This window comes from Prunus persica, chromosome G8 (assembly GCF_000346465.2).
Source record: "Prunus persica cultivar Lovell chromosome G8, Prunus_persica_NCBIv2, whole genome shotgun sequence".
NCBI classification, from domain to species: Eukaryota; Viridiplantae; Streptophyta; class Magnoliopsida; order Rosales; family Rosaceae; genus Prunus; species Prunus persica.
Genome location: NC_034016.1, coordinates 5655674 through 5678109, shown reverse-complemented (window position 1 = coordinate 5678109; position 22436 = coordinate 5655674). Strand labels below are relative to the sequence as shown.

General features: G+C 36.8%; 3 protein-coding genes across 3 annotated transcripts; all 3 read right to left on the bottom strand.

Annotated features, from left to right (window-relative positions):
* On the bottom strand, positions 4001–7093 carry LOC18767191 (G-type lectin S-receptor-like serine/threonine-protein kinase At1g34300). Its single transcript, XM_007199600.2, has one exon. It carries the CDS (start codon positions 6877–6879, stop codon positions 4204–4206), a length of 2676 nt encoding a protein of 891 aa, XP_007199662.2. The 5' UTR covers positions 6880–7093; the 3' UTR covers positions 4001–4203.
* Positions 11468–15019, bottom strand: LOC18767043 (GDSL esterase/lipase At4g16230). The gene is made up of 5 exons (XM_020570754.1): positions 14602–15019; positions 13934–14167; positions 12981–13227; positions 12508–12558; positions 11468–11746 (listed from the first exon to the last, which is right to left on the bottom strand). Exons 1-5 carry the CDS (start codon positions 15007–15009, stop codon positions 11565–11567), a joined length of 1122 nt encoding a protein of 373 aa, XP_020426343.1. The 5' UTR covers positions 15010–15019; the 3' UTR covers positions 11468–11564.
* LOC18768418 (probable leucine-rich repeat receptor-like protein kinase At5g63930) lies at positions 19462–21285 on the bottom strand. The gene has a single exon (XM_020570922.1). The coding sequence runs from the start codon at positions 21283–21285 to the stop codon at positions 19462–19464; it is 1824 nt and encodes a 607-aa protein (XP_020426511.1).

The window sequence follows — 22436 nt, the reverse complement described above, 5'->3', positions numbered from 1 at the left end:
TATGCAGTCTGCTATCTAGATTGTTCCATCATATTGTTATCAATCTGTACAATTCCCATATGTGGATGGAGAATAATACAGAAGGCTACTAATATAGATGCAATTATTGACCAAATTGTCGAGTTTAAAACCTTCTCATACAAACTGAGCAGCTGTGGCTCACTCAGTTTGCATAATAGATTCCAAATCATTGATCAAAAGTCCTTTATAGCATAATCAGATTTTCTCAAATAAGCGATCAACCTTTGCAACCCAATTTAAGAGGGCAGCCGGAACTTTATGCGATCAATCTTTGCAACCCAAAATCGCACATCTATCACGCCAAAGTCGTACACGGCCAGCAACATCAGATAAGGTGGGCGATTTCTTTTTGGTTCTAAAACATGCAGCCTAGGCTCTGATACCACATGTAAACTATAATGACTACACATGATAGAACACACATCAAGAATATATAAGAGTACATCTCCTCAATCTGATCCCTTCATACGCTCATTCTAGATGGCGTGAATTCTTTTGTGTGGGTTGGCTTGATCGGTTGAGCAGGGGCACTTGTATTTATATGCATCTTCCTAAGAGTCTTGCCCATCAAGAAACTCTTAAGAAATTCTTATTGAATTAGGTTTATAACTTCTAATCCACAATTAAGATAGGAATCCTTCTAATTCTTATATTAGCCTTAAAACAATAACTTTAATAGAGTTGTAGGTTTAGTTGTATTTGAACTCCTACTTGACATCAAGTTAGAATTCTTTGATGATTATAAGACCACACTTTATTGAGATAGACATCTATATGTCTAGCAACAGACGCAGAAGTTTTGAAGGTTCATTAGAGTGGTGAATAAATTAAGGTATTAATTATAATCGTTGCCTTTGGATTTTGTGTTAATATACTTGGATATGATTTTGGAGATTGTGCAATAAATGAGTCCTTTTCTCATGCATACGATTAGTTGGCTAGTATATACAAAATTGCAAGTATTAAATCGTTTAGGTGAAAGTGTACAAAGTAAAATTCTTTTTTTGAGTACGAGAGATTGGAGAAAGAGGGTCTACATAAATATTCATTAGATGTTTGGGGGTTTGCAATCTTTGTCCAAATAGGTGGAGGTGGAAGAGCTCAACCAACTGGGCTATACCCCAATAACTAAAGTAAATTCTTTAAGAGTCTGTTAGGCAATGTTTTTAAAATGGCTAAAAAAGCCTTACTAAATTGGAAGTATTGTTAATTTACTCTCTAGACTTTTTTCTTCGTCAATTTTTCTCTTAAATCTATATCTATATATATAAAGCAAAAGACAGAGAATGGTGAAACATTCAAAATACCAGAAAATGCCTTTAGTTAATTCAAACACTAAGAATTGAAATTATTAATTAAATGAGGATAATATGGTAAATTCACTTTTTTCATATTAAAAAAAATTAAAATTAAAAACAAAATCAGATAATAGGTCCTACTTTTATGGAACATAACTACCTATGTTATATTTTCTTAATTCTAAAAATAAAATAAAAAATAAAAAATAAAACCAATCACGCATGTGCTAAGGGGCTAGTGCTGCTAAACGAATCCTAAAATTAACTGAGTACACCCTACTACCAAAATATTTATTGAATTACTAATTTACCCTAATATAAAATGACCAAAAAAGATACATTGAATTGCAAAACAAATATAATTTTAATAAGTAAACCCAACTCACCATATTCAACCCTAATGAAAGGCCTAAGCAAGAAAAATGCTTCCCTGATTCCAACCATTATGAGACTTGGTGTTCAACAAAATTTAGGGTACTGAGGAAGCGAAAGAACCATGTTGGGAAACCTATGGAGAATGAAATAAGCTTCTGACCCCAGAAAAAGCAGAGCAGACCCAAGGAAGTTTGGGTGAATGAGGGGTTGTCGATAGGGCTTTCTTCTAGGAGGGATGATTGTGAGCTTCCTGACGATTACTAGCATATCCTTTTTTTGGGTCAAAACATCAGGAAAATTTATTAAAGATGAATAAGATTGTTTACATCACTACCCATGCTGGACCTGCTTGATCCCAGACCTAATTACCACCCATCCTAGAAACATAGGATGCCACCTCATGTGCAGCTCTATTGCAGTGTCGTGTGTGAAAGAAAACACCACTTGGCTAATTAAACTGTTGAACTAAAATATGAATAACAAATAGGGTGTTGTATGATAGAGTTTATGAGGGTGTATCAAGGGTATTTTAGTAGTAAAGTAAGGTATACTTAGTTAATTTTATATTTTGATTAAAATATTAGGATGTACTTAGATCATAGAGTGTATTCAGTTAATTTTAAGGTTCGTTTAACAGCACTCTATACATAATGGTTTAATCTACCCCACCATTATATTCCATTCCTAGGAATTATATCCAATATGATGTTACCACGGGCATATATATTAAGAGCAAATGAAGGCACTTACCTCTACTCAGTCTTGCTCTACACTTGCAAAGGTGCCGAGTTTTCACGAAACTATGTATTGAATGGGGGCACAGTACTTGACAAAAAATCTCAAAGAAGGCTAAGGCAGGACAAGGGGGCGAGGGCTGAAACTTGGGCTGCAGTTGGGCTTGGGCAATTGATTTTTTAAGTGACTTTGATGTTATTTTGTGAGTGTTACTAAAAAAATATTAAGAAAAGACCAACTCTTTAATAGGAAAAAGCATTCATGATCAATTATCTTCTTCAAATTTAGCCCTGAAATCCCAAATATAAATTCTATACTCTTTTATCTTCATTGCAACTGCTACCCCCGCCCCACCCCCTCATTATTCCCTTTCTTTTCTTTGTGCCTTTCAATAGAGAAATTAGATATAATATGTAGAGTTTGTTTTCTAATTGGTGTATGGATATATTTATACCTTCACTATTAGTTACTCGGTTTGGTTTTGTTTGATTTTTGTAGCTGCACTTGGAACGAGCTCTAGGTTGCCTACATATCATTTTGATGGAATCAAGCCAACTCGTACTTCATTGGAATTTATTTAGGAATTTTCGGTGATAGAAATTTGGATGGAATTTGTGGTTCTTGGAATAGTTTGGATATGAAAAAGTGTTTGAGACGAATTTGGTCAAGGTAAACTAGGGAATTTGTTTGGACTTGTGAGTTGCATCTAGATTGCCTACACACCCTTGGAGGGATTAAACCATATGTACTTCGAATTTGGGTGATTATGAATGGAAATTGATTTAATTTGTGGGAATTTAGAAATTAAGTTTTTTGGCTGAATTTGAGTTAATTTCTTGCACCAATGTTGTTGGTTCATTTTAATATTAATTAAACCTCTCTTCTCATCATTATTATCATCCTTCATCACTTATCTCATATTCTCTTATTCCTCACACAATCTCAAGAAAATCTCATGAGTTTTTTGCTAGCCAAAGAAATGTGTTCTTATTGTGGAGCCTTGGACTCATCCTTCTTGTGCATATAGGTTTGAGTCATACAACGATTCAGTTGGGTGATTGTATACGGAGGAAACAAGTCAAGAGATATCCGCGCCTCAGCCTAATTGTCTATGTGCTTTTTGGATGAGAAAATAATTATAATTTTTTTATTTTCATAATTACAATTTTCCCAACAAATGCTAATTGGTTTGCCAATTGAGAAACTATTGCTGAGAACTTGAAATTTATTGGACGTCTATGATGTAGCTTTGCCTCAATTTGGAATTGCTTTGTATTGATTTTCCCTATTCCAACTGGAATTGAGAGTAGAGAAGAACTCTCTGCCTCTGTCGTTTCCCTGCTTGCATGCGTTAACATGCTAATAGCCTATGTCAACGGCAGTCCCCCCTAAAACTAAAAAATAGTTATCAGCTACCCCCAGCTTTTCAATTGCAACGAGCTTGCATTTCAAGTGATCAAGAACAGTTATCCCTGCACCCGATGTCCTTGTCTAAATAAACCATCAATCTAGGATGTAGGAACAGTACGGGATGCAGTTCATAGATATTAAAAATAAAATAAAAAGCTCAATTGTGCTAATAATATGTTTCTTGAACGAACTCAATATGATATTATGCTATTACATTCTGCTTTAAAGTATCATATACTATCATTATAAACAATTTTTACAAAATAAAATATCAAAAGTCTTGTCTTAATTTGAATGGAGGAAGCAGCTTAAAAGAACTAGAATCTAAAATCTCTTATACAAAACACGTGTAAGGAAATAAGATTCAATTTGGGTCTGAGTGTATAAGGGATGCAGTTGCCTTCTCGATGTTCCTCCCTGATGTTAAGGAGGATACTCCAGAAATTTGAAATGATGAAAATGAGGAAGGAGCTGGGGCTGAGGCTGCAGCAGTGGACAGAGCACTGACATTACTGCTCATATTCATGTCTGTTCCACTAGTAGGCACGTCAATGGCAGCCCTCGGTGCAGGGGGTTTCTCAATATCTGTAATTCCTTCCAGCATCTGTACAACTTTTCCCATCATTGGCCTATGAGATGGTTGTTCATGTATGCACCAGAAGGTCACCTGAATTGCTCTCGTCACTTGATCCATATCAACATCTTGGTCGACTAGCCTTTTATCGACAATTCCCTTGATGTTACCCTTCTCAAATTCCTCAAAAGCCCATAAGGAGAACTTCTTCCTATTCGTCTCCTCAGAAACTTCAAAATTCCTTCTCCCACTCACTATCTCTAGCAAAACCATACCATAACTGTAAATATCAGATTTGGAAGTTATTGGAAGATTTGCTAGCCATTCAGGTGCCAAATACCCTCTAGTCCCTCTAACACTCGTCAAGGTTCGATACCTATGGTCCTTTGGATTAACGAGCTTTGCGAGGCCAAAATCTGACACTTTGGCATTGAAATTCTCATCTATGAGAATGTTTTCTGGCTTTATATCACAATGCACAATGCAGTCTCGGCACTCCTCATGAAGGTATGTGATCCCCCTTGCAGTCCCTAGGGCAATGTTGAACCGAGACTCCCAATTCAACAACTTTCCCGACTGCTCTGCTGTTGCAAACAGGAAATTATCAAGGGACCCATTTTTCATGAACTCATATACCAAAAGCCTATGGCGCCCCTCAGAGCAAAAACCAATCAGCCTCACCAGATTCAAATGGTGGGTGCTACTAATGGTTGCAACCTCCATCCTAAATTGTTTCTCCCCTTGCTCAATCCCCTCAAGTTGCTTAACCGCAACAACAGTTCTATTAGCAAGAATGCCCTTATAAACAGCTCCAAATCCTCCTTCCCCAAGCTTCTCCTTGAATCCCTTAGTTGAGCGCTGGAGCTCCTTAAACACGAACTGAACCGGTGCACCAGAAGCATACTCAAGAAGTGCATATTGAGCGGACAATCCACCAAAGTTGGGACTGTTCCTGCAAAACCACCACCACAAACCGCCCTCCAATGCCATCAAACCCAAAAGGGTTGCAACAACCGCAACAACCACAATCCAAGCGTGCAACTTCCAATCCTTTTTCTTGCCAGCACTCTCCAATGAAGACAAAGGATTTGGAATCACCGGCCCACAAACCTTGATATATGAACTGCTGGACATAGCTGGACTATGATAGCCACTAAGAAAACCAGGTGTCTTGTAGTAACATAGCCCTGTGCCATCAGACAAAGATGTCGAAGCATCACAAGCACTATTTACAAGACAATTCAACCTGCAAGCTGATATACCCACAAAGAAAATCTGTGATTCCGTCTCGGGAGGGTACGTCAAGAACCGAGTATGAACAAGGTCCAACATAGTCACACTCTGAGGACAATCCTCAATCTCCATCTTCCTTTTACATCCTTTCCTGCTATCCTTCGAATCAACTAGCTCAAAATTCTGCGACATACAACCACACACCGGATTGGAATTATTATAACTACAAACTCCCATGTCCCCGCAGTACCCGAAAACCTCACACTGATCAGTAACAGCTGCCCATCTCTCAATTATAGTCCCACTACCTCTAGTGGAGCTATAAATTCTCAAATTCCCATCACTCCCTAGCTTCAAGAACCTCAAAATATCACCAGCTTCAGCATAATCACTACTATAAGCAACAATGACCGCAGTGGCCAAGCGTAGATCAGAGATTGACAAAATACCAATTGACTGCAATCCTAAACTAGGTGAAGTCAAATTGGTATTAACAGAAGAATTCAATCCTTCGTTCCAATACGTAATACTATTGTTCCAAACAAGAGTAAGGTTCCCATTCTTAACAAGCTTAAAAGAATACAACCCAGATCGCAAAACCTTACCCACAGTGAAGTTCTGCGACGGCACGATCGAATCGGTCGGGTTTTCGAAGCTGGACCAGACCGAAACGGTGCCGTTGCGGAGCACCAAGTCGCCCGAATCGTCAAGCTGGGCGGAGGAGACGCCGCGGCTGGCGGTATTGGAGTCCCAGAGAGTAGTGCCGGAGCCGTTGACGAGGCGGAGGGTGCCGGAGGAGAGGAATTGAAGGGTGCCGCCGGAGTCAACGGCAGCTCCATCGCCGGCGGACCATACAGGGACGCCGCCGGAGTAGAAAATGGCGGCGATGAAGGAAGGGGGCGAAGTGGGGGGGTCAGAGGGAAGGAAGCCGAAGGAGAAGGTGGCATTTGGGGAGGACCAGAACTGGTTTTGGTTGGAGGCGGAGAGAGTAGAGCCTGGTGAAATTGTGTTGGCGGCTGAGATGGTGGTGACGGCGGCGGCAGAGAAGAGACAGGGGATCAAGAGAAGAAAAGAGAATGGGGTCATATTGGTTATACGGGTTGCTGTCTCAGATTTGATGGCTGGGTTTCTGAGTTTTAAGGAGGAAGGAGAGAGTGAGGAGATTGGTGTGGTTTGGAAAATGGATGGAAGGAATACTTTGACTGTCAAATGGGACGGGGGGTAGGGGGTCATCCACGCCCTTGACTGACTGGTGCTCAGATCTGCTGTGTTGCCTCCAAACTAGTCTCTACACATGACAGAATATAAACGCTGTTAAAGGTTCCTGATTGTATTTTTTATTTCGATTTTATTAAAATAAATTTTTTTTTTTAGCAATCACCCTAAATTATAGACATTGTTTTTCTTTACTTTCTGAACTTTCAATTTGGTAACCACGTGTCAATATATCCCATTTCGTCAAATTTATTAATTACTTCTTGAAATTCATAGGCCTTTTTGTCACTTCAAGTTCGGAAATAATTTGACCAACTTAAACCCTAATTGAATCAACCTATTTTTCCCTTTAGATCCAATTTTAACCAATGAAGGCCCCATTTTTACTTCTTCATTTTTTAATCCATTTAAAATATGATTAAAACGAACAAGTGGTCGAGGCAATTAGAATTTAAATTTGTCAAACTAAATTCTAACTTGAATTGATATAAATTATCCAGCATTTAACAAAAACATTAACAAACTTAACGGAATAGGGCATATGACACGTTTCGAAAGACTAGAAGGTCTCAAAACCAAAGAAAGTTCAAAGAGCAAAGTGGAACAAGGTCTATAGGTGAGGAAACATTGCTAAAATTTTCTCCTACAAAAATATTTGGATGGGTTAATGGCGTTCGGATTGATTAAATGGAAAGACAGATGTCACAAACATAAGTAGGGAACAGGGATGGGATAGGAAAATTAGGAGACAGAGGATCATAACTGAGCTGTTGAACAGTGGACCCGACATTTCTTCTGTTCCTCTCCTCCGTTTCTTGGACATTTATGTCCTTTAGAGTACAAACAAATTCGCTGTCTCTACTTTTCTCCTTTGAGTAATATTTTTGACTTCTAGAAAGTGCAAGTAATAGAGTTGAAATTTTTTTGGTCGAAAATTTTGGAGTTGACCTATTCAATACAACTGGTGTCATTTTATCAAGGTGCGTGTCGTACGGGTTTTGGGTAAATAAATAGTCTCCATAAAATTTGTAAGCAAGTCAAAGAAGATAAAACTTTTAGTGCTCTCTAGCTTTCAATAAAACACTATTTTGCTTTCAAGCAATACGAAACATATTTTAAGTAAGCTTTCTCTCACTTTTTTTTTCCTTTTTCTTTTCAATTTTTAGTTTTCTCAAGTAAACTTCTAGTTTAAAACAGGGAAACACAATTATATAGTTTTATTATTATTTGTTAAACTAATGATCATATTTTGCTTAAACACTTTGTTATGGTTAAATGCCTCTCAGTTCTTTACACGTGACTCTGTAAGTTGGTATTTATGCAAAATTATGTTCAAATTCCATGTTCAAGGCTTGATATCTGGTCTCTATAGTGACCATTTGACTATATGATCGAGCCCCGACTCAAATTTGGTATAAGAACCAAGTTTAGCCAATTAATAGTATAATTATAATAATAAATTACCTTGAGGATAAACTCATCAATACATCTTATTGAAACCAACTACGTTAAATTTTGCTTTAGGCAACACCACATAGTATGCTACACATCACTTCTATAAATAAGAGAACCTAAATGATAAAGAATACATCATCAGCAATATTTGGCGATCCATCGCAGTCTTAACAACAAAAAATTAGATTACTCCTCATGAAGGTATCTTAACCTCGACATCTCCCTTAATTCGTTTCAATATTTATTATATTACCATATTGTGAAAGAGTACTTGTATCTCAATTATTGTGTCAGGATTTCACCTTCTTTAACAAAAGTCCCTTACTTAAGTTGATCTAACTATCACGTGGTCGGAAAAATTAGAATTAAGAAAATAAAAATATTTTGTCTTCCCAGAAGCACGTAGCCAATCAGATTGAGACATGAATTTCACGCTTTTTTTTTTCATTTTTTTTTTTCAGGAGATTCAAGCCGATTATTATTTGGCAAAACTCACGAACCAATGCATCAATATATTTTGACTTGTCCCTCTAGGATACAACAGCCCAACTGAAATATATTTTCCCAAAAGTTACATGTTGAATTTTTATTTATTTATTTTTTGTATTGAAAAGTTAAACTTCAATAATAATTGATTAATGTGGGGCTGGCCTCGGTTCAGTAACCAAACTAAATGGACAATACCGCCTGCTGACCGACGACTGTCGGAAGGGACCAAATCGGAAACGGTACCGTACTGCTGTTGATTTATCTACTATCATTTGAATCGATCATGTCGATATGTGCTCTCATTATCTCATATCTCCTCACTCTTGATATATGAAATGAACGATTGAAGTAGGAATTGCCCACGAACTCAGAACGATTCTAATGGAAAACATTGAAAACTGTAAAAATACATGCTAAAAAAGATAAAATGGTGCATTTGAGCAATCGTTGGGCTTGGTTTGTTTGATTTATCGGTACTCGACCCTTATTCCTTTAGTTTTGCTTCTATTTAAAGACTTTGTATTTTTCTCTGGACAAGTCGATAATCCTAGTCGTGGCTCTAACATGCATCCAATCAGCTATATGGCTTCCTCCATATGCTTTCTTGGGAGGTGAAAAAGGTGAATCTTGGTCGGCCTCTTGCTCTCTCGGTGAGGCAAGTAAGCCTTTGACCCTTGTTTGCTCCCTCGGTTGGGGAAAATAATTATTCGGTCTAATTGTTGGTCGACCTATTTCCTTTTAAAATGCAAGAACTGAGTAAGCAATCTTCTCTTGGTTTACTGTCTTTGTGAGGTAAACCTTTTGTGCCTTGAGGAGTTCGGTCTCTTCTATGGGGAATGTTAGCAACCTTCTTTTTAATATTCTCCCTTTTTTGCTTGACAAGTGTCATTCTCTTTACATTTAAAACAATGTCATTAATATATTATACAAGTTAACTTTTGTTTTCCAAGTTTGTATTCAATTTATCCAACAAAATGTCACAACTTTCTTACCATTTTATTAATTTTTTTTGAACGTCAATTATTTTTTTAAAGAAAATTTCTGCTTTTTTCAAAAAAGAGGAAATGTCCATTTTTTTTAAAACACAAAGGACTTTTTTTTTTCTATCTAAACCCCTAGTGTTTTTATATATATATATATATATATATATATATATAAAAGGGAACATTTCCTCTTAAAAGCAAATATTTTCTTTGAAAAAATAATAATTTACGTTAGGAAAAAATTAATAAGATGGCAAGAAAGTTGTGAAATTTTTTTGGATAAATTGAATACATTTAATAAGGGTAAACTTGGAAAGCAAAAGTTAGCTTATATAATATATTAACTAGCCTCTCCGTATGCGCTTCTGCCCCTGAGAGAGACTTTTTATTATTATTTATTTTATAATTTTTAAATTTTATTTTAGAAATTAAAAAAAATAATGGGTGATTGTGTTCCATAAAAATAGGATACATTATCTGATTTTTCTTTTAATTTTAAATTTTTTTTAATATGAAAAAATGTGAATTTACCATATTATCCTAATTTAATTAATAATTTCAATTCTTAATGCTTGCATTAACTAAGAGCATTTTCTGGTATTTTGAATGTTTCACCATTATTTGCCTTTTGCTTTATATATATAGGTAGATGACATTGTTTTAAGTGTAAGGAGAATGACACATGTCAAGCAAAAGAGAGAGAAAGTCCAAAGGAGAAGGTTAGAAAGAAGGTTGCTAGCATTCCTCCTTTTCTATTCACCCAGGCTACTTATGTGGGCCTGAAAGCCCTTCCTTAGGCCCAAAGAAATCCTCTCTCTCTCTCTCCAGCTGCCACCATTTTTGAAGGCCCATTCTTTTCAGGCTCATGGGCAAAAATCTAAGCCTAAACATGGCTAGAGAAAAAAAGAGAGAGAAGAGAATAAGAGATGTGGTGACTTTGGTTAGGAAGAGTCATTGGCATGAGATGGGTATCTCATTGATCAAGTTAAGACGAGTATGCAACAGTTTGATGATGCTATTGTTTCGTTCAGTCCAAAGGGGTGCAATCAAGTAGCTCATCTACTAGCAAAGTATGCACTTAATTGTAATTTTATTGCAACTTGGATTGAAGAGGTTCCCCTTTTGTTGGAGCCAATTGTACAAAATGATATCGTTGTATCATCTTAATTGTTATTAATGAATTCCTCATTCAGAAAAAAGAGAAAAAAAAAGAAAAAAAAAGGGCATGTGGTGACTGGAGAGAACAAAGAGAGTGTTAGGGTTGAAACCGTAACACATTTATAATGTCTTTTAGTTCTTCTATGAGGTTATTAGATAACCTCATTATATAACCTATATTTTACAAAGAAATCTAATTATACTCTAGTTGTATGAGGACTTCATTGCAAACCAGGAGATAAGGGGGTTTGACTCCCTCTTGGCGCACAATTTTTTGCAATCTTTGGCGATTGCACAAGTCGGTACGGTACTAGACCGATTTTATAGCAGTTCAGTCTAATTTTATCGATTGAGCGGTTTCGTGTTCTCAATTCCCAGCCCTAGAAAAATTATAGATGATGTTTTTCAATGGGTACATGGATTAACATAGGTATCACTACCTCATGTACTTTGAGGCCTTTATTCTCTTTTTGGCAGGCTCTATGGATATTTTGATATCAACAAAACACATATGCAATTAGTAAATAGCATAAATAAAAGAAAAATATGTCAAATTTGAAGGTCTTGCTTCAAATATGTCAATCTAAGTAGTGGACAAATATGGAAATGAAAACCTAATCAAAGTTGAGCTAGTTGTCTGACATTAATTGGATAAACATCAAATTCAAGAGTGGAAGCAAAGGCCTTGCTTGCTATTTGAAAATTTAAAGCTTCTGTTGGATGCAACCCATCAAAGAACACATTTCTCGCCCTGTTCGCACTTGTTTCCCCCCCTCTTTCGCAGAATACTCCATTTCCACCTGCACAAAAAAAAAAAAAAGTGTTTCATGAATTCAGACAATTACTGAAAACTTCTTAAGTTAAGTAAAGCTCAATTTTACATAAACCCACTTTTTTGGTATTTTTTATGTGCCGTAGTACTTCAACCAGAAGTTTTCATCTAGTAGAGGGTTATCAATTAAAGATCGTTTGAAGGCTTTTATTTATTTATTTAGTTTTTTATTAAATTAATTGCACAAAATTACGGCAAATAGTAAAAGGTTCCTAAACTTTTTAAAAAGTGCTCATTATTTTAGTGCTCCTACTTTCAAATTAATAAATGTGGTCCTTATAATTTTGGTCCATACATCAATTTGGTCATATTGTCATTGCATTCTATCATAATTTTCATTAAAATTGATTGCGTATCATCACCTAAAAAGCTTCAAATTGGTAGTCAAAATATAGCCCATCCGCCCAATAAACAATAAAAAATCTCCTATCTTTTCATTAAAAAGATAATCTACTCTCTACTTACGAGTTCACATTAGGGTTTCATCAAGTAGAGCAAATGACCTTGTTGACTAAAGAAAGTGAGCTTTATTTTGTCATAGTGAATAGGTTGTATTTTGACAAAAATTACGACTATAAAGTTGGTCGCACGGCCACTTCCACTGAAGGTTTAGATGGAATGCAGAGGCAAACACCAAATTTATGCGTACAATTACAACTGTACAGAAATAATACAAATATCCGTAAGAACGGCATGATAGCAGGCTATCAAAAGATGAAAGGAAAGAACCTTGAATCTGGGAGGTCACTTTGCAACAAGGGTTTCTTGTGTCTTCAAAGCCTGTAATAAATGCAACGAAAATAAGTCACTACTTGGTAAGAAATAAAGAAACGAAATGAGTTTGACACAGGCAATTCCAAGTCTGAAAATTTCTTCCCCAAATGATGTTCTAGTACACATGTTAGGTCGTCCATATGGCACAAAATGAACGAAAAAGGTAAAAAGAGAAAAGCAAAAATGGAAGATAACTAGCACTTCTCGTTTGTTATCTATAATTCCAAATTTGAATAAACGAAACAATGGCACCTTTTTTGATAACAAATTTTGTGAGCAGCACTAAATGTTTAATGCTATAGGAACAATGTAATACTTTGTTATTCAAATATCTGATATTAAATCATACTATTTTGCATTTAAAAAGTATGAAAAATTATTATTTTCCCTTAAAGAACACATGAATAAAAGATTATTTTCATAATTACCTGTGGAAGCCGGATTCTGGATGATATTAGTCATAATATTATATGTGTTGACCAAAGCAAAATTGAAGTCAGGCATGCTTCTTTTGAGAGCATCTAGCAGTGTCTTCAACTGAACGTTGTAGATCTGAGCTGCTTGGCTCAGAGCTCGAGGGCTGCCTATAAAATTTGGTCTGTTAAGCACGGGACTGTAGCCTAGTGGATTTATTGACATTACGACAAATTTTCGACCTCCCAAACTATACAATTTCTGCAACAATAAATTTAAAATATTGTGTGTCAAAAGTTGGACCAGAAATATAAAAAAAGGCTTAGTCGAATATGATCGAGAGAGGAATAGTAATCGTTATGACGTTGTCCTAAAGTAGTTGTAGACGCCTCTCTATGTGCATGTTATAACTATCGTCTACAACTTCAATGTACAACTCTTGAAACTCATAAGATGTATGATTCCTTAAGCATGATCACGACATACGATATGCTTATAAGTGTGTATTAGATTACCCATTAATTGAAAAGAGGAAGAGATGAGATAGTAGGAATATGGATGAAAGATAATTGGACATGAGGGTAAGGGAACTTAATCGAACGTATACTCCATTTTTTCTGAGAAATATATACAAAAGACATGACTTTTACTTTACCTTTTAGTGAGGGACTATGAATATTCACTTTAAACTCATGGGTCATATCATAGTGAAAAAGTATATTTTGTCTAAGATTAGTGGTTTCAGGTTCGAAACCCATAAAAACTAACCCATTTCCCCTTCCTACCTTTGAAAAAAAAAAAAACAAACAAACAAATAAAAGAAAAACCAACATAACTTTTCACAATAATTACTTAATAATAAATAATTAGATTTGCATCTTAATAAAAATAAAAATAAAAACATAAAAATCCAACCATTTGTAGCAAGTTGGAGAATTCTTGTTATATATTATATATCAAAATGCACCTGGAGTTTTTGAGCCAGAGAGGCTATGAGAGTTCTAGTGAAGGCTTCAAGGCCAAATTGGAGGTAGGATCTCCTGACGAAGTAGTTGAACATGTAATCGTTCCCACCAACTCCGACAACAAACAAGTAGCTTGGAAGTGATTCAGAGCTTTTGCACCCCAGCTCAGCTTCTAGCTCTGGCAATGTCTCCTCCTCGAAGTCCCGGATTTGCTGGCTCAAACTGATAACATTGCCCTGATATTTTGCAGACGAAATAAAATTTGAAATTAATATTATTTTTTGTATGAATAGGGATCATTAATATTGTCATACAGGTCATGCGTGCTGCCGATGCTTCTAAAGAATTATAGGCTACATGTGAAACACGTGAGTTATTTGTCTATGGTTGCCATTCACAAGTTATATATGAATGAAGAAAGATTAGTTGGTACAAATTCATATGACGTGCGATCTTACGGTTGACAAATATCTGTTCTAGCTCTAGTACGAAAATTGAATATATTCAGTCTAGATTTAAGGGCACGTTTACTAATTTGGAATCAAAGTGAATATAAATCGGAGTGAAACATGAATTGGAATGAACACGAATCAAAGTGAGCACGAATCACTCCAACACATTTCTATTAAAGTGTTTACTATATAACGAAGATCAGTATAGTTCGACGTACCACAATTGAGCCGGTATCATCTAATATACCGGAAGAGCCAGAGGCATGGTTGACTCCATGAACAATTTTACTTCCCTTAGTTGAAGGGTCTTTAGAAGGTGGGATGAAGGAAGGAAGCTTGAGTTGGTCACCAAGAAGGTCAACTACATTTTTGCCATTTGTGAATCTCCCAGAAGGTCCGTTCGGGAAATCAATCCCATATGGCAAATAATCGGCTTTAGCCCTGCTTTCAAAGAAGTTATTGTTGCCATTGTCGACCAGAGAGCTTCCAAACACAAACATGCCTCTGGTCGCAGCTCCATCTTCTGCGAAGTTACAAATGGAAATGGATAGAGGCAGACAAACAAACAAAGAGAGATACAAAAACACAACTTGTTTGGAAGGATGTTTTAGAGAGTGGTATTGCATGGTGGGTGGTTTCTGTTTTTTTTTTCTTCTGTTGGAGGGAAAGAAACAGGGGATGTATGAACTGGTATTTATATGAGTAGTAAAGGCTTTCACCTTTAACACACCTTTTCTTTTCCTCCCACTTGCAGCCCTTTCATTATTGTTTAGACTTTATGTGCGACAGGTTTTGTGAAATTTGATGCAAATTATTTTGTTTCTCAAGTTTTGTTTTAATAGAAAGGACACTCTTTGGCTTCTTACAAACAAATTACAGTTCGACACATATGTAAAATTAACTTATTAAAACTTACAAAAAGAAAAATTTGTGTACACATGTCAAACAGTAACTTGTTTAGGAATACATACAAGGAGCTAATTATTTTTCTCTTGAACCGGCCATATATTTTGAGATTTGCTAGATCCAAATTTTTTTTGTTATTTATTTATCAAACCTCAAGTTTTTTTATTTTTGATATTACGATATTCTAAAACTACTATAAACTAACTAGCCTAACATTCTTGGTTTGTTCTCACGCTATATATATGCTTTCTAAGAGCACTTTCACCCCAAAGGGCAAGGGTAAGACAAAGTTTGTCACTATTCACGTGAATAGTAGCAAGCCTTTTTTGTTTCACCCCGAAGGGCAAGGGAAAGGGCAATTCCTATTCACTTTAATTTATTTTCTATTTTTTATACTTACCATTAATTTTGATAAGCTTTTCGGTTGCCACGTGTCACTATTTATTATAAAATTCTCACCTAAATTTTAGATAACATTTTCGGATAAAATTTTTGAATTAAATTTTTGGATAAGATTTTCGGTTGCCACGTGTCCATATTTTGTTATGACATTCATATCTCAAATTTCAGATAAGATTTTCAGTTGCCACGTGTCGATATTTATTATAAAATTATAATATCAAATTTCAGATAAGATTTTCACCATCTAAAATTGTGCCACGTGTCATCTCTGTCTTCTAAAATCCCTCTATAAAACTACACCATCAACTCAGACCTCTCACACCATATCTTCTGTATCCTTTCATTTCTTAGATTTTACAAAACACATTATACTCTCAATGTCTAACCTGAGGAGGGTGTTGGAGAGGCAACAACGAGAAGATGAAGAAATCAGGTGCAAACGTGCTGAAGAAGATCATGACTTGGATGAAGAGGAGGAAGAAGTTGTTTTATGGGTATGCTCAATCAATCAAGGCAATGCCACCATCATCATGCCCCGAACGTAGGCAGACATAGGCACTCTTGGGGTAAGAATCACTTGAAAGATTACTTATCCCAAATTTGTTAGATCATTTTTCTTACTTTTGAGGGAGATATAGAATGCAGCCCCATTTGTTCCAAAAAATCATGTATGATGTTTGCAATTACGACACATACTTCGTTCAGAAGTACGATGCTCTTGGGGTTTTGGGTATTTTTCCGGAGCAAAAACTTACAACTGCTTGCAGATGCTTGCGTATGGGGCATCTATAGACCAGGTGGATGACATTGCTAGAATGAGGAAATCAACTATCTTAGAGTGCTTGGTCAGATTTTGTGATGCAATAGAAAATCTTTACACGAGGGATTACCTCCGCAAACCTACGCCTAGAGACCTCCGAAGGCTTCTATGAAAAGTTGAGGCTCGAAGTTTCCCAGGCATGATTGGAAGCATCGACTGCATGCACTGGCAGTGGAAGAATTGCCCAACAACTTGACAAAGAGATTATGGGAATATGAATGGCCAAAAAAGTATAATTCTGGAGGCCGTTGCATCATTCGATACTTGGGTTTGACATGCCTTTGTTGTAGTTTCCGGATCTCTAAAAGACCTCAATGTGCATGGTCAATCCTCAGTATTCAACGATGTCTTGAGAGGTCATTCCCCCAGATCACGTATCAAATCAACAATACCGTATACTCAGGTGCGTATTACCTAGCTGACAGAATTTATTCGAGGTGGATGACATTCTTCAAAACAATTTTGAATTCCCAATTGGAGAAGGAAAAAAACTTTGCTACCTTTCAAAAGGGTTATAGGAAAGACATGGAAAGGTGTTTGGTATCCTGCAAGCTAGTTGGGCAAATTGTTAAGGGTTCTACTTGTATGTTTGATGAGAAGGTGCTTCGGAGCATTATGATGACTTATGGAGGATGAGTATGATTATGATGCCCCAGAGATGTTCGAACCCAATCTTATGAACACCGCATTGACAAGAATTTATGAACAACACGTGGGAGCAAACGGACAACCACTGGAGCACGAACCGTTGATTAGGGACGGTTGATACAACAACCCTATGATTGACCCTTATTAGAAAATGCAATCTTCTGATGTTCACGAGAAACGTCAAGTTGACTTGATTGAGCACTTATGGGAGATGAAAGGCAATAATGGTGGATGAAGTCAAGTTTAATGCTTTGTTTGGAATTATGCTTTGTTTTTAATTATGCTTTGTTTTGTGTGTGGTTTGTAATGAATTCAGGTTTGTTTTGATGTATAAAATGTTTTTAGTAAATAGCTATATTATTTAATGCTTTCTTTATTCAATAAAAGAGAAACAATACAACAAATTAATACATATGGCAACTCTTTCAATACAACCTTATGGTTTTGATCATTTAACCAATCCGTGTTGCTAGGTACATCGTCATGGAAAAGCTTTCTTGTTATAACATCTATTCGTTTTAGCTTCCAATAGGACTTTGTTTCAGGAGACATATGGCTCGTATCCATTGCCATGATTTTCATCTCTCTGTCCTCCATGCCTTATTCTTGTGCCTAATGCCTTTCAATTGCATATGCTTCATATCGTGCCTTGTCAGCTTCTTCTCTTTTCAAGTCTCTATCAATTCTCAGTGCCCCGCTCTTAGCAATTTGCTCTAAAAATTTTGCACATTCAGTGTTCAAAATGCTCCCTCTCTTGGCCTTTGCTGCCTTCCTCCCAATAGGCCTCGGCTCACATTGGATTGATGAGTCTTGATCCATTGGGGAGTCCAATAGCGAATCGGTTGCCAGTGAATCGTGCAATGGCGTCTCATTCAATACAACCGTCGGACCAGTGAAAATAATTTTGAATCTCGAACAATTCTTCACAACGTCCCAACATTGGTGATTGATGAAACTTTTTTTGTCTTGGCCAATGGCACCGAACCACATTTGTGCTTGAATAATCTATTAAAAATAATAATTGGAAATGCAAGAAAATATTTATAAAAAAAATGCAAGAAAATATAAATAAAAAAATTGTGACATTAAATTGAATAAAATGGCATTTATAAATATTTTACCTCGTCTGCAAGATTTTGACCGCTTCGAATGTTGTCCCTCACTTTGCCAACACATCTCTCCATTTCTCTAACTGTTTATTCAAAATTTTCCACATACTAGCCAATGCCATTTCCGTACAAGCCAAACCCGATCTTGCACAAAATTCTCCATGAATTTTTCTCCACATATGAGAGGACTTCATCTCATTGCCTGTGATTGGGCAATGATCAATTTTGACCCAACGCTCACACAACAAAATATCTTCCATGGTTGCCCACACGCCTCTGACTTCGATGGAAGAGGCCATTTGTATTTTTACACAAATAAAATTTAGTAGTAGAAAATTTGATGTGGAAAGTGAAAAATATTTGAAGGAGAAGAATTTGTTTGAAAATTTTGGTGTGGAAAGTGAATTATATTGGTAGGTATTTATAGAAAAAAAAAATTCAAAAAATTTTGATCATTTTTTTGGCAAAAAAATCGCACTCGTTGGATTTATCAAAAATCCATGATCGGACCATCCGGGAAGCGCCACGCGACTTCTTCTTGTTAGTTTCTGTTAGCGCTGATGTCACGCTGATATCACGGTTGACGTTAGCAACCTTCGCACCACAACCGTGAGCTTGTCCGGGTTGGTAGGTCCCTCCCCTTGTAGGGGTTGGACCTTTCGCGCTGAAGGGATTTTTTGGGCTGTAGCCCCCTTTTGCATGCCCTCTCCCCTTGCGGTGGAAGTGCTTTAATTATAGGTACAAGGTTTAGCCTCACATTGTTGGTAAATTAGTCTAACAATGTATGTAAGTTAAGCCTAACTTTTGTAAGTTGTTTGGGCACATTGATGTGGAAAGGTACTCAATTAACTTTGTACGATAAGCAACTAATTTACCTAACATTGCACAATAACATAATTACACAAGTAGTTAACTAAGGTCCTTGTCACGAGCTCCTCAGCCACAGGTTTTAGATACAGCTATGTTGATATCCATGCACCCTCCTCTTCAAGGTGTAAATTAACTTTGCCCATTTACTGATATTTTGTGTCTCATTTATCCTTATCATTAAGTCTGTTAAAAAAATTTATTTAAAAAGCTGACATGACATGAATGAGATTCATTATTTTGCTTAAATGTACGCCACATGTGTGAAAAATAATAACAAAACATTTTCTTGTAAAAAGCATAGGTAAAAGAATTCACATCATCGCCTAAAGAGCAATCAGTTTCTTTTTTTTTACCAATTTGTATCCTAATAGTGATATAGCAAGGATGGTGAATCCTCCGACAGCAAAAACAGCTGCTACAACTGCAAGAAAAATTATCTCAGCACATGACATTTTCGCCTTCTCCGATTTGGGTGAAGTTCTTGGTGGTTGTGTGTGACTAGTATTTGTCAAACCCTCATTTCCACTTGTGTTGACGAAGACCCAAGAACCAAATTTTGGAATTTCTCCAGAGAGCTGATTGTTGGAAAGTATCAACTGCGTCAAGGCTCCCAACTGCTGAAAAAATGTGGGTATCTCACCTGAGAATTTGTTATTTGAGAGATCCAGAATTTCTAATCCCGTGAGCCTGGAAAGAGTTTCCGGAATATGTCCTTCGAAATGATTGCTGCTGAGATTCAAAGCAATCTGCAAAGTAGTTGGCATGCTTGGAATGTCACCGCTCAAGTGATTTTCTCCAAGTTGGAGTTCCATCAGAGAAGTCATGGAGCCAATATTTTCCGGTATCGAACCACTGAGATTGTTGCCTTGTAAATTCATGTTAGTGAGATTCTTCAAGCTCGCAACCGAAGGTGGTATTGAACCATTCAGAGAATTCCAGCTGATATTTAGAATCGACAAATTCGACAATTGAGTAATTTGAATTGGGATTTCACCAGCCAACTTGTTAAATTGAAGTTTCAAGACTTGAAGATGGCTAAGGTTACCCAACTCCACTGGCAGAGACCCGGAGAGCTGATTCCCAGCCAAATTCAGCAACAAATTCTGGCAAAAACCCAATTCAGGAGAAATCAATCCGGTCAATGTATTGTTTTCCAGCTCCAAGTAAGTTAAGTTTTGGAGTGCCGCAATGGCCGCAGTTGGAATTACATAATCAAGTGAATTGCTTCCCAATCTCAATCTGACCAAGCTCGGAGAAAGAGCTGTAGGTATCGATCCGCTTAATCCATTGTTGGACAAATCCACAGTCTGCAGATTCAATGGAGACAAAAGTCCCGATGGAATCGACCCAGTTAAGGTATTATAGCTTAGGTCCAATTTTCTCAGATGTTTTGGAATTCCTGCAGGAATTGGACCGTTGAATTTGTTAGAATTTGCAGCAAAACGGGTAAGGCTTGTTATATTCCAAAGGCTTCGTGGGATTTCGCCAGATAAACTATTGGACGACAGAATCAAAACCTCAAGTTTGGAGAGCTCTCCAATTCTGTCAGGAACAGACCCGGAAATATTATTTGCGCTAAAATCAATCAGAGTCAAATTGCGGTAACCCACAATATCAACAGGGATTATGCCATGAAACTTATTCATAGAAAGCTGAAGCACCTTAAAGACCTTGGATTTTCCAAGACGGGTAGGAACAGAGCCAGTGAAATGGTTCGCGCTAAGGTTCAAGCTTCTGAGCCCAACTAACCCATCTAACTCTAAATCAATGGGTCCACTCAACCTATTATGAGACAAGTCTAAGAACTCCAACCCAGCAAAACCAACAAATACTGGCAAAGAACCCTCCAAATTGTTATAGCTAAAATTGAGTAGCTTTAGCCCATCAAGTTTTCCACAGTCTGAGAGAAACCCAGATGGGATTTTGCTCAGACGGTTGTCTGAAACATCAAGACTCTGCAAGGACTCAATCTGACAAACAAGAGGCAGAAAATCTGAGGAAGATAGAAAAACCCCAGATAAGGAAATTTGGATAACAGATGAGGAAGGGGGATTGCAGCTAACTCCTTTCCACAAACATGGGTTTGGCTCTTCGTTGATATCCCATGAAATGCTAGTGACATTTAGACTCTTGGAGAGATTGATCATAGTGGTTCTTTGGTTTGAGGATAGTTGAGACAAAACCGTAGGATAAAAAGAGAAAGAGAAGGAAAAGAAGAAGAAGAACAAGTACCTGGCCATTTCAGCTGTGCGTCAGACCTTGGACTAAATTTCTCTGTTATGAATTTGAACGCAATTGAAAACAGAGTTTTATAAACACAGAGAGGGTTTAAGGAAACCAACTTATTGCTGGGGGTTTTATGGCCATTTTGGGGAATGGAAATTTGTGGGAGAAAAAGAGAGGAAACTCAAAATTTGTGGGACCCACACCCATTGGGTCAGTTCAGCAAGGAGACTAGGACTGAGAGCTGACTGCTGAGACTTATGACCGAAAAAAAAAAAAAAAAACAAAGAGCTGAGAGTAAACAAAAGTCTGACTGGATCGTCTTCTCCATTTTTTCCCCCATCAACACGTAAGTGGAAAACCGAAGGAAATGATTTGGAAAAAAACAAAGTGTTGACTAGCTTGTTCAAAAAACGCGTAAGTGGAAATGATTTGGAAAATTTGTAACCCAAACAAGTCTGCTAGAATCTGAGAGGACTTGCTTTTTATTGCTACTTTTCTTTCAATCTAGGGCACCACTGCCGCCCTGGACCTTGATCAAAAGGACTCCAAACTTTTTATGCATATACGTAGATTTTTTTGGACCTCCAAAACTATATAATTTCTGCAACAATAAAGCAGATTATGATTAAAAGTTGTGTGTCAAAACTTGGCCAAAACAAAGTTTAAGAGAATCTTATATAATCTCTTATTTTATTTCATCATTATTTGGTAAAACGTTTTTCCAATGCCGTTAACTGCAAATTAGTTTCTAATTTGGACCGGAAATTTTCTTAGTTGTACTCATAAACTCATATATATTCAATGAATTATCTAAGGGTTAATTTTAGTTTATTACTCTGTATTTGTAACATAAAGACATGCCAGTCCATATGCTTTTAATTTTTGTTAGTCAAACTGGACTTTCATTCATAAGAAAGGTTACAAATAATATAGCAAAAGATCCAAAAGGGCCAAAACGAACTAAACCCTAGCAACTAAAACAGAACAAGAAAATGCCGCCAAACAGGTCTCTAGTATTGAGTGGGTCGTCGTCTTCTCCATTCCCCATCAAAGCCCGCACCCCCCCCCCCCC